The sequence below is a fragment of the Saccostrea cucullata genome, unplaced genomic scaffold (genome assembly GCF_032062105.1).
Source record: "Saccostrea cucullata isolate Sc308-1 unplaced genomic scaffold, CSIRO_AGI_Scuc_v1 ctg2483, whole genome shotgun sequence".
NCBI lineage: Eukaryota > Metazoa > Mollusca > Bivalvia > Ostreida > Ostreidae > Saccostrea > Saccostrea cuccullata.
Window position 1 is genome coordinate 1 of NW_026938730.1, and position 13,402 is coordinate 13,402.

Sequence of the window (13,402 nt, forward strand, 5' to 3'; positions counted from 1 at the left end):
AGAATTTTGTTCTGTTATAGAATTAAAAGTTAAGCATATAATTTATTTAATCAATTATCCAATAATTACTCCATTTGTATTTTCATTCAGACTGTTAATTTCTCTATTTGTTACATGATTTTTCTCCTCTTCGCAATATTGTAACAATTAATTTGAACTTTGCAGCATCAGAATCATGTTTTTAGCTAATTATAATATTAGTTTAATAATTCTGAGCTATTTGAGAAAATGTGATAGAGAACAAGCCTTAACTTTGTCTTTCACAGAGAGTGGACAAATGATTCCTGCAAACACACCTAACTATATTGCTGTTATATTTCAAATACACACGATTTCATGAACTTTTTTAAAATTAAAGAAATTAAAATAAAAATTTCCATACTTGAACTTGTTATTTGAACATCCCTTTAGATTTGTACAGTAATGAAAGATATTGAATTGCGGTAAGAAATTTATTAAATAGCCCGTAGCAAATTGAGCCTTTTAATTATCGCGAGTTATGATTTTGTATTTCATTTCACTTCTTCATTTTGTGTAGATAAACAACGTTACCTTTTACAAAAATCACTTTATACAATAGAAAAATCTAATAAAGTTAGTAGTTCAGAAAATATATAACAGGAAAGTTTGGTTGTATGAAGTCAACATTCCGTAAGTTCTACGGTCGATGCAACGACCTTGTCAGCAATAAACAATTTATCACTAAGTCAAATATACACTGGAATTTGTTTTCGTTAATTCCCTGTTATGCCAAGAAGCATACGGCAGGTGTGACCGGTCGGCAGGGGATGCTCGCTCCTCCATGGCACATGATCCCACCTCTGATGTTTTGGAGGTCCGTGTTTGTTCTGCTCCTATTTTGTATTGTTTTATGGACTTTTGATCTTGAATACTGTTCGTTATCTCCATATGTGTCATAGATATGGTAGTTCAAAGTCATTCAGATGTTTCTTGAAATAAGAGTAAAATGAGGACAATCCCTTTTCTAGTTTAAAAAAATTATTAATTTGCCAATTATGCAGTTATCAGTGTCTCTGATTTTTTCAACAATGACAAAATATTGATTCTACCGTTATGCTAAGAAGACCAAAAAATTAAAAAAAAAACTTTTGTTAGTGAATGATCTTTCTTAAGAGTACATTTATTTAAATAAACAATGAAATTATCCCCCTGAATGGAACATGAATGTCTCGGGAGATGGTTTTCTTTCTGAATGATGCTGTTATCCAATAATAACTATAAGAAATGGCTAACAATTCACTCATTATTCTTGATGGAATGTATGGAGATAACGAGCAGTAGTAAAGCTCAAAAGTCCATAAAACAATAAAAAATAGTATCATAGCAAACACGGTCCTCCAAAAACATCAGAGGTGTTGTAAATTGTTTGTAAATGTCCTCTTGGTACTAGTACATATATATGCTAGCTTTTTTCAATTTGATGGAATTGACAAATTTCTTGGTGTCATGACAAAACCCTTGCATAAACTTCTTGCTTGAAAACCAAATGCAATATCCCGACGTGTACTGCGCATCGTTTTTTGTCCAGATATATAATTCGTCCATATTGATGTTGGTAAATCTCTCAGCTACAAATCAACTAAATAATATAGAGCAATTGACTACCATGTCATCTGGTATCAAATGAATTGCCTTGAATCCACCCAACTTCCAGTTTCCCTAATTTTGTTGATCAATATAGAAATTGTGTTGTAGTGATTACTTAATGCCGTGACTATTTATAATAAATTAGTAAATTTTCTATATGTTTGGTAGTATGTTTGCACAATTTGTCATTACAAGAATGCATAATTTTAATTTTCTGTTAAAATAAAAATATCAGAAGGAATCCCTTGTAGACACCAGGTCTGATTGCTTTAGCATATGCTTTTTAAGGATCAGTCGCCAAATACAATGGGATATTTTTTCTCAGAATTTTGAATTAGCATTAACATTGGGAATATAACAGAAAGAAAGAAAATAGAAATGTTTTCTTTCATAAAGGTATGGACACAACTTTCATTTATTCTTTGAAATTATTATGCTCCAGTGAACAGTGTGGCTTTTCATCAGTTCACACATTTAATACCTTATTTTTTAACTAAAATACCAATATTACGAGGGTTGTTAGAAAAGTTCGCGGACACATTGATTTACGGAAAATCTATTGTGCACTGTGCAGTATGACCTATGTCTGATTAAATTCTTATCTTTCGTTTACATATATGTAAAAAAAATCAGGTTCATTTATTAAAATTTTAAAAATTTACAACACTTTTTACTTTGCGGTCATAGGATTCACGGAGCAATAACTTGACGTTAAGTGACGTGACTATCAGATATCAAACACGTTAAGCCTTTTCATAGTTCTGAATATCTTTCAAACTTTTCTTTTGTTTTTCCACTTAAAAATAAAATATCTATATCAAGACATGTTACTTTTCTTCTATAATATCTTTTGTGCGGTTTCGGATATTAGTGAGAACTTAAAATAAATGTCAGCACAGTTAAACGATCAGGTGTGAAAACAATTCCAAAAATCCATAGGCGCAACGTTCATGCAAAAAGTGGGGCATTGAGATATCGCAGGAGTGATGATTAAAAATGTTAATCCTTCCATTCTTAAAAAGCTACTACCATTTGAATACCTTTTGTCCTTTGTTTGTTGATACAATTTTCAGCAGTATCTAAAAGTATTTTATTCTCTTTTTAGATATTTTTATCTGCACACATAATTTTTAGTAGCACGGTGGTCCATGACATTCAATGAAGTTCTCATTTTTGGCTTTATTTTTACGCGCTTATTATTTATAATCTGATATAAACCAGTCAGATACTCTTCAATTTAATTCAAAATTTGACCAAGTGACGTTTCATGAATATTGTAGCGACAGGTAAAATATCAAAATTCTTTTTGCGCTACAACTCTGCAATTTTTAATATCAATAAAAGGTCTATGTAACGTAAACATGCGAAAACGAAGCATGTTTTATCAAAATAAAATAGCTGTTTATTTTTTAAAGATCACCGGAAAATACCCAAATCTTTGTATATGTGTTGGAAAATAGGTAAAGATTTTATTTAGGGAGTTTAACCGACAGTAGAACTTGTCCGCGTACTTTTCTAACAACCCTCGTATATATCAAATATATCACTGTCATGTTTTAAAAAAGTAAAACGTATTTTCTTTGACAGTTTGAAGAGGTCTATGAAACGTTTAAATCCCAATCTAAACATGATCCGTAAAATGGCCATATTGTATATAAATGATATGTTTAATTACAAACTATAGCTTGTGTGCCTATTATCGCCTCCTTTACAGTCAGCTGCCGAAGAATGACAGAAGTAGTAAGAGAGAGCTTCTGAATTGTTAGTGTAGTAATAATTAACTTCTTCTGAATTGTGTATTGTAGTTAAAATAAACTTCTTCTGAATTGTTACTGTAGTTATAATTAACTTCTTCCTAATTGTTTGTGTAGTAACAGAGCTTCTGAATCGTTAGTGTAGTAATAATCAACTTCTTCTGAATTGTGTATTGTAGTTATAATTAACTTCTTCTGAATTGTTAGTGTAGTCATAATTAATTTCTTCTGAATTGTTAAAGCAAACAACATTAATTTTCTTTTAAGAATTGTGAATGCTGATTAGATCAAGATATTCTGAATTGATTTTGCATTTAATGTATTTCAGGGAATGTTTCGGATTTGAAGTTCCATAAGCTTAAGGAAAGAATACAAAGAGAATTTTAACTGGTATACTTATTAATTTTCTGGTCTGTTTCTTGCCACAAACACAAAAATAAATGGATACATCCTTTCATTCTCGAGTTTTGAAGTAATTACATGTAGTTAACGGTTAACCCTTAAATTAATTTAAGGTTTAATTATCGAAACTCTCTCTTGGACGTGAAGACAAGTCCTTCGAATGCGACAGGCATATTTATAGGTTTCATGTCACAGTAAATGTTATGCGCAATGTGCAATTATGCCAGTTCAGCTCTAAATTCACTGCCTTGTAACGGCAGCTGGTGGCGTCCGAATACGCATAAGCAATTGGATGTAAGAAAAAGCTGGCCTCTGACTTGATTAATTGCATTGATCTTACAGTACAATAAATTAATTTGATTTATTTTACAGTGCTATGACCGACATCAAATCAGTTTCCTTTAGTGTGTATAACAATGTTATTATTGAGGAGCATTTCACATAAACGGCTTTATTAATTTCTCCTTTATGAAAAAGGGATATAATAGAATATGATGTATTGATATTTCATAGTTTCAGCTCGTAAGGGGAAAGTTTGACACTGTGCTGATTCACTTATTGGAATGATATTGAAATGAAAACTGAGACCGTGTTCTTCCTCCTAATTCTGATATCACTGACCAGGTCATGTTACCGTGTGACATTTAATTATCCATCCGGAAAGATTATCGTGAATGCCTCATACTCTGTCTTCTCTACAAATACCCTGCTCTCCTGTGTTAGGAAATGCAAGTTTCAAAGAAAATGTCTATCTGTCAACTTTGATACCATAGGGAGGAAGTGTTATTTAAACTACAAAGGTCACCTTACATCTGGAACACAGATGGAAACTTCCGGTCACGTTAGATCTTATGACGTCGATGTTTGGAAAGATGTATGTACCACTTGTTAAATTCAATGTAGTAGACACTTTTAAATAAAACTAACCAGTATTTAATGGTCATTGTTAGGTTTTAATTTTTTTTTTCAGGTCTTTTTATTTCTCTTCAAATTTTTATAACTGTATATACGAGTGATCTAAACAAAATCCATGACAAACAGTTTTGTCAATGGAATGGACTTAGATACTGTTCGTCTTCTCCATATATTTCAATTATAAACATATATTTATATTAAAATATTATTATCTGTTGGAAATTCCTTTTTGAATGTTTTATTTATTTGACAGAAACATGTAGAAACAATGAATAATCAAATCGAACCAAGAGTAAATAATAATTTAATAATTGGTATACATTTAATTAAGACACCTTTCAAATAAAAAAAAAAAAAATTTTTACACCCTCATTCACAATTAAGGTATAGAATCTTCTCTGGTTTCTGACTAGATGAAATTTTTGTAGTACATATGCTTATATGTCATATATTTAGGTGTAAAAAAAAGACCATACTTTTCTTTCGTCACAATTGTATAACTTTAAATAGAAATGGTAAACCGCTTTTCAAATCTAGCAGGGCTTTTGGCGGAATGGTGGCGTATGAAAACATCTTCTATTCTGCCTCTCAAAAACATTATCGAACAATGAATTTAGTTATAATTTTTACACAATCAAAAACTTGAAGAACTTTTCAAATGTAAGTTTATTCAAAAATAAAGTACTAAAGCTCCAAAATATATTAAATAGATATGATTTTTCAAACAAACTCGAACTATGTTAGATTTTATAAGCTTCCAATCTGAGTACATATTTGATCCAAAAATCCGTCAAAAGTATTTTTTCTCTCTTAGTAAACGATCAAAACTCTTTTTTTTGTATCATTTTGTATCTCTATGTGAGAACTTTACCATATGTTAAAATGAGAAAAATGTAAATATAGGAAGCATATAAAAATAACTAATATATCCTAATATTCTGATTAGCTAATATTTATTTTAGTTAAATTATTTATTTCAATGTGGTAATATCATCTTATATGCCCATGATTATGGTAAAATCTTTTTATGCAAAAAGAAAAACTTTCAATGTTTTGAAATACATGTAGTGATCGCATAACTTGCATCAGTAATTTTTTTTATTATTAATGTCCAGGAAAAAGATAATGGCCTTGACCTGACCTTGTCTCTAATATAAAACGGTCTAATTTCGTTTCACTGATACCATCGCTTGGTGATAATGTCTTCTTGATTCTGTGAAAGTTTCATTATTAAATCCAAAAAATAAAGAAATTCATTTAAAAACCTTTCTCTTAAAACTTTGTACAACTGTATGATGTTTTTATACTTTTATATAGAAAATTACTTATTATTGTTGTTTCAAAATATATCTATATTTGTAAGATAAGATAAGATAAGATAATATTTATTTAAAGTCGGGTACATCAACAAAGAACATTAGCTCTGAAGAGCTATTTTCCGACTGTAAATACTTTATTCTGTAATTAACGATAGTAAGTTTTTCCAGGGGGATTTTTCTCTATGTTAAGGAAACATTTTTAAACAGTTTCTGCATGAATTCAAAAACATAGTTTTGTGCGTTTCTCTTTACGTGTATAAAGATGAAGAAAAAAATATGTGTACAGTTTCATACATTTAATAAGATTAAAACTTTTATTTTCTATCATTATTACACAGTCGTATGGTTTTTACTTTTTTCCAAAAAAATGAAAAGAGCATCGAACAAGAGGATATTAAAAGGATATTGAGCATTTCATAGTTACATGTACACAGAAGTGTTTTATGGTCTACATTTTTTTTATCAGGAGGACCTGTACATGGGAAGCTGTAGTAATCACAGTTGTAGGTATGACCTGATCTGTGAACAAGGAAGTGACCACACAGCTCCCTACACGTGTATTCAGGACACACAATGTCAGTGGAGTGATGGCTGTTCTGGTTGTATTCAAGGTAAGGTTAGGGTAAAGGTTAGGCTTAAAGTGCCCTGCACGTGTGTACGGGACACACAATGTCAGTGGGGTGATGGCTGTTCTGATTGTATTCAAGGTAAGGTTAGGGTAAAGGTTAGGGTAAGTGCCCTACACGTGTATACAGGACACACTCAACACACAATGTCAGTGGAGTAATGGCTGTTCTGGTCGTATTCAAGGTAAGGTTAGGGTTAGGTTAGGATTATAGTGCCCTACAAATGTGTACAGGACACACAAACAGTGACAGTGGAATGATGGCTTTTCTGGTTGTATCCAAGGTAAGGTTAGGGTAAAGGTTAGGGTAACACAGCCCTACACGTGTATACAGGACACACAATGTCAGTGGAGTGATGGCTGTTCGGGCTGTATTCAAGGTAAGGTTAGGGTAAGGGTTAGGGTTACAGCGCCCTACACGTGTGTACAGGACACACAATGTCAGTGGAGTGATGGCTGTTCTGGTCGTTTTCAAGGTACCTTCCGGTAATTTAACTGTCTAATAGAAGCGTTGCATATAATGTACATACACACTTGAATACTGTTCGTTATCTCCTTATATATATTTGATGCATACACTCCAATATGTATATATACATGATTACTTGTATAAACATATCAATTTAAATGTCTTTATGAGAATTTATGTCGGTGGTTTATCATAAGAAAAGTGCATATTATAATGCTATTCAATATGATTGTAAGATTAAGAAGTAATTATCCAGAAATAAAAGTTGACAGAAAAGGAATTCCGAATAAGAAGTAAAAAAAGTGTTACAGATATATATGTGCTTTTTTTTTATTTCTATGGGGCATAACACTGACTGCATTGTAGACAATGGAGAGATGATCCAACCAAACACTCAGGACTTTACACCTTTTGGCTGCTACCATGCTGCCGGTGCTAACACTGGGTTTCTGAGTTATGTTAATATGAGGCTCCAGATCAACTGGTATGACATCGGCGCGACAGTCCGGGCGTGTGCTGAGGAGACCAAAAAAAGAATGTTACAGTACTTTGGTCTGGAGTTTTACGGGGAGTGCTATATGAGAAATGATACACTGGATGTGTCGTACACATTGGTTGCTGTGAAGCAGTGCTCCGAGAAATGTGCATTTGGTGTTGGAGCTGCTGATATTATTTTCTTTTACCAGCTTATTTGAAAAGAAGAAATAAGAAGTTCGGCTATATTTCAACTCTATTTATTCAGATAGATATTTGTTATATTGTGTTTATTGTACTATTGTAACGAATAAAGTTGGACAAAAGTATTAGATAATGTGATATGAAGTTCATTATTGAGTAATGCTAATCTCTGTATCATGCTTCAAATCTCCAGTTTAACTGAACAAACATAGGAACATTTTCGTCTTTTTTAGGAAGATAAATGGCTGGCTTATGCTGATCTTTAAGAAATTCATTAATTTGGATTTAATTCTTATATATTCTTATATTGTTATGTGCTGGAAATCAAATAAAGATGGAGAGTGCATGAAAATGAATGAAAATTTTTTTTTCCACGTTTCACTTTACTGATTGTAGGAAATGCATAAGATAACAAATCATTTCCGAGTCAACACGATTATAGCAAATCCTTTAACAGATTAGTTAAATGTGCTATCATCATTCCTTAAGACATTGTGCACTATTCTTATCTTTAGACCATCACGATGGTGGATAAACACCATCATGTTCTTTGCCAGAACTTTTATTCTTTTGATAGGTTTTGAGACGATGTCCTCAATTCTTCTGGAGAACATTTGACCATGGTGACCAGGTCATCACTAGAAATGAACTTGACAAGGAGATCCAGGGTTTGAAAACAATCATTGCGTAGATGAATACTACTAAACTTGACCAGGAAATACAAGCTTTGGAAAGAGTCATTGAGAAAATGAATGCTACGATTGTTAAAAATAAATTCTCATGTCGTACACCTCTTTGTTGAAAAAGTATACTTGATTTTGATTCTTTCAGTTTGAAAAAAAAATTATAGAACAATTCATTGCATAATTACGTAAAGTATGTTTTCCATATTTGAGGGAACATAATATTATTCTCTGTGTACAGATGTCTATGTTAAAATAATCCCCTGGACATCAATCTGAAATTTTTATTTTAAAGGCAGAGATTTTAAGCACCGCCTTCAAAAATACCTGTTCTGGGTAGCCCTGTCAATCAAGTGCCTTAAGGTCCATCATTGGTTGCTGGAACTTGATTGACACTTACTTACTGCTCCTTGTGTATACCCTGTACACCTTGTTTGGGACTCGTAGCGACCCTCTAATTAACTTTTGATCCTTTGATGTTTACTGAACATAGTATACAGAAACTGTATTACTATGAAAATATTGATATTATATGAATTAAATATACCTTTAGTATTTGAAAGGATTATTATAACATGCATTTTTTATTTAAGTTAACCTTATTTCGATATTAATTTTAATATGCTAAATGGTAAACCTACAGTGATAATGTTATTGATAAAGTTCAGAGCAGCACTGTGTGAAGAAAATAAATTAAATTAAAAAATAATTTTTCCAGTCATGGGTCACTTACATGTATATTTTCCTTTTTTATTTAGATAAGAATGTTTTTTAGCATGTTAGGATAAACATGCTAATTGGTGTTTTTTAGCATGTTAGGATAAACCTAGATATTTTTTAGTGAAATGAGGTTAACACAAATCTCTTATCATTTTTTTAATTGATGGGATCCTGGGGGATGAATGAATTATGTCTAATTTGGTTTTTACAGGAGTTCTTTTTTTTATCAGCACATACATTAACATCTAAAACAATCTTTGTTTTCATATTTGAATTAATAGTGTGATAAAATGAGAATTTTTAAATCGGTAAAGGTGTTTTCAAACAGTAAAAAAATAAATCAATATATAATTGAAAAAAAAAAACTGTTTACTACTAATCTCAAAATTGTCTCAAAATCCCCAACACCGGTAACTTTTGACATCTGGGTATTTCACTGTGTATTAAATCATTTCCTGTGTATAGGGACTAGGAGACAGATGGCCATAGGTAGACTACAAGCCCCCAAGGCATTCACACCAGTACAAAATTATCCCCTTACTCATTTGGAATTTACCACCCGGTAAAAAAACCTCTGCCTTTAAATGCATTTAGAGTATGGTGTGCCATAGTCTACAAAAATATGCTTCCTGTGCTTTGCACATGATTATTGTTCAAAAAGGTCAATAAAATAAAGGCCACTATGATACTGAATAAAGTGAGTTAATCATGCGGATTAATTATCAAATTCCCTTGGTTGTATAGAACATTTTCGAAACCTTAGCGTATGCTTCCACTGGTTTGAGTTTAAATTAGCGGTTTATAAGAAAGCGTAAACTGCCCCAAGTTTTGTTATATCGGATAACATAAGTTGAAATAAGCTTCATTCCTTATAATTTAATGTTATTGTTGACAATTAGACAATTTTTATGCGCCCGGATCGATAGATCCCGGGCGTATATTGTTTTTGTCCTGTCTGTTTGTTCTGTTTGTCTGTTGTCAACTTTAACCTTGGCCATAACTTTTGAACAATAAGAGATAGAGACTTCATATTTGGTATGCATACTCCACTAATAAAGTCCTTTCAAATGACATCAAGGTAAATGACCTTGTGACCTTGACTGTGACCTATATGCTAAAAATAGCTTTTTCCACTGTTTGTCATAACTTTTTTACCATAGGAGATAGGGACTTCATATTTGGTATGCATACTCCACTAATAAAGCCCTTTCAGTTGACAACAAGGTCAATGATCTTGTGACCTTGACTGTGACCTATATGCTAAAAATAGCTTTTTACACTTTTTGCCATAACTTTTGAACCATAGGAGATAGGATCTTCATATTTGGGATGCATACTCCACTGATTAAGTTCTTTTAAATGACACCATGGTCAATGACCTTGTGACCTTGACTGTGACCTATATGCTAAAAATAGCTTTTTACACTTTTTGCCATAACTTTTGAACCATAGGAGATAGGATCTTCATATTTGGGATGCATACTCCACTGATTATGTTCTTTCAAATGACACCATGGTCAATGACCTTGACTGTGACCTATATGCTAAAAATAGCTTTTTACACTTTTTGCCATAACTTTTAAACCATAGGAGATAGGATCTTCATATTTGGGATGCATACTCCACTGATTAAGTTCTTTCAAATGACACCACGGTCAATGACCTTGTGACCTTGACTGTGACCAATATGCTAAAAATATATTTTTTGAACTTCGTTGCCGCCGGGCGCATAGTGTTTCACAAACACATCTTGTTCCTCCGGAAAAAGGCTTCAAATACGTTTTTGACGTCACTCATTGTGACGTAGGCAAATTATGTTATATAAAATGGATAAAACTTTTTATCCAATCAAATGACGTGTTACAACTAGAATTAAATTATTAGGGTATATTTGCATTTAATAAATAATACAAAACATCAGGTAATACTTTATGAACATACAAATATCTTATGTCTACTCTACTTCCTGTGAATCTATAAAAAAAAACAAGTATTGTCGATTTCTTCTTTTTTGAAATTTTAGCTATGATGTATCTTCTTAAAATGTTATTATCACTGTTTACACTAATTTAAACTCAAACCAGTGGAAGCATACGCTAAGGTTTCGAAAATGTTCTATACAACCAAGGGAATTTGATAATTAATCCGCATGATTAACTCACTTTATTCAGTATCATAGTGGCCTTTATTTTATTGACCTTTTTGAACAATAATCATGTGCAAAGCACAGGAAGCATATTTTTGTAGACTATGGCACACCATACTCTAAATGCATTTAAAGGCAGAGGTTTTTTTACCGGGTGGTAAATTCCAAATGAGTAAGGGGATAATTTTGTACAGGTGTGAATGCCTTGGGGGCTTGCAGTCTACCTATGGCCATCTGTCTCCTAGTCCCTATACACAGGAAATGATTTAATACACAGTGAAATACCCAGATGTCAAAAGTTACCGGTGTTGGGGATTTTGAGACAATTTTGAGATTAGTAGTAAACAGTTTTTTTTTTTTCAATTATATATTGATTTATTTTTTTACTGTTTGAAAACACCTTTACCGATTTAAAAATTCTCATTTTATCACACTATTAATTCAAATATGAAAACAAAGATTGTTTTAGATGTTAATGTATGTGCTGATAAAAAAAAGAACTCCTGTAAAAACCAAATTAGACATAATTCATTCATCCCCCAGGATCCCATCAATTAAAAAAATGATAAGAGATTTGTGTTAACCTCATTTCACTAAAAAATATCTAGGTTTATCCTAACATGCTAAAAAACACCAATTAGCATGTTTATCCTAACATGCTAAAAAACATTCTTATCTAAATAAAAAAGGAAAATATACATGTAAGTGACCCATGACTGGAAAAATTATTTTTTAATTTAATTTATTTTCTTCACACAGTGCTGCTCTGAACTTTATCAATAACATTATCACTGTAGGTTTACCATTTAGCATATTAAAATTAATATCGAAATAAGGTTAACTTAAATAAAAAATGCATGTTATAATAATCCTTTCAAATACTAAAGGTATATTTAATTCATATAATATCAATATTTTCATAGTAATACAGTTTCTGTATACTATGTTCAGTAAACATCAAAGGATCAAAAGTTAATTAGAGGGTCGCTACGAGTCCCAAACAAGGTGTACAGGGTATACACAAGGAGCAGTAAGTAAGTGTCAATCAAGTTCCAGCAACCAATGATGGACCTTAAGGCACTTGATTGACAGGGCTACCCAGAACAGGTATTTTTGAAGGCGGTGCTTAAAATCTCTGCCTTTAAAATAAAAATTTCAGATTGATGTCCAGGGGATTATTTTAACATAGACATCTGTACACAGAGAATAATATTATGTTCCCTCAAATATGGAAAACATACTTTACGTAATTATGCAATGAATTGTTCTATAATTTTTTTTTCAAACTGAAAGAATCAAAATCAAGTATACTTTTTCAACAAAGAGGTGTACGACATGAGAATTTATTTTTAACAATCGTAGCATTCATTTTCTCAATGACTCTTTCCAAAGCTTGTATTTCCTGGTCAAGTTTAGTAGTATTCATCTACGCAATGATTGTTTTCAAACCCTGGATCTCCTTGTCAAGTTCATTTCTAGTGATGACCTGGTCACCATGGTCAAATGTTCTCCAGAAGAATTGAGGACATCGTCTCAAAACCTATCAAAAGAATAAAAGTTCTGGCAAAGAACATGATGGTGTTTATCCACCATCGTGATGGTCTAAAGATAAGAATAGTGCACAATGTCTTAAGGAATGATGATAGCACATTTAACTAATCTGTTAAAGGATTTGCTATAATCGTGTTGACTCGGAAATGATTTGTTATCTTATGCATTTCCTACAATCAGTAAAGTGAAACGTGGAAAAAAAAATTTTCATTCATTTTCATGCACTCTCCATCTTTATTTGATTTCCAGCACATAACAATATAAGAATATATAAGAATTAAATCCAAATTAATGAATTTCTTAAAGATCAGCATAAGCCAGCCATTTATCTTCCTAAAAAAGACGAAAATGTTCCTATGTTTGTTCAGTTAAACTGGAGATTTGAAGCATGATACAGAGATTAGCATTACTCAATAATGAACTTCATATCACATTATCTAATACTTTTGTCCAACTTTATTCGTTACAATAGTACAATAAACACAAAATAACAAATATCTATCTGAATAAACAGAGTTGAAATATAGCCGAA

General features: G+C 31.8%; 1 protein-coding gene across 1 annotated transcript; it reads left to right on the forward strand.

Moving 5' to 3' along the window:
* The first annotated feature begins 4,260 nt into the window (after positions 1 to 4,260).
* LOC134251100 (uncharacterized) lies at positions 4,261 to 7,791 on the forward strand. The gene is made up of 3 exons (XM_062733470.1): positions 4,261 to 4,638; positions 6,465 to 6,609; positions 7,459 to 7,791. The coding sequence occupies exons 1-3, from the start codon at positions 4,339 to 4,341 to the stop codon at positions 7,785 to 7,787; spliced, it is 774 nt and encodes a 257-aa protein (XP_062589454.1). The 5' UTR covers positions 4,261 to 4,338; the 3' UTR covers positions 7,788 to 7,791.
* The last annotated feature ends 5,611 nt before the right edge of the window (positions 7,792 to 13,402 follow it).

Excerpts from the sequence above, each read along its gene's own strand:
- LOC134251100 (XM_062733470.1), top strand. The coding sequence starts at position 4,339 with ATGAAAACTGAGACCGTGTTCTTCCTCCTAATTCTGATATCACTGACC. Across the intron at positions 4,639-6,464 it reads ACGTCGATGTTTGGAAAGAT|GAGGACCTGTACATGGGAAG; the intron begins GTATGTACCACT and ends TTTTTTTATCAG. Across the intron at positions 6,610-7,458 it reads CTGTTCTGGTTGTATTCAAG|ACAATGGAGAGATGATCCAA; the intron begins GTAAGGTTAGGG and ends ACTGCATTGTAG.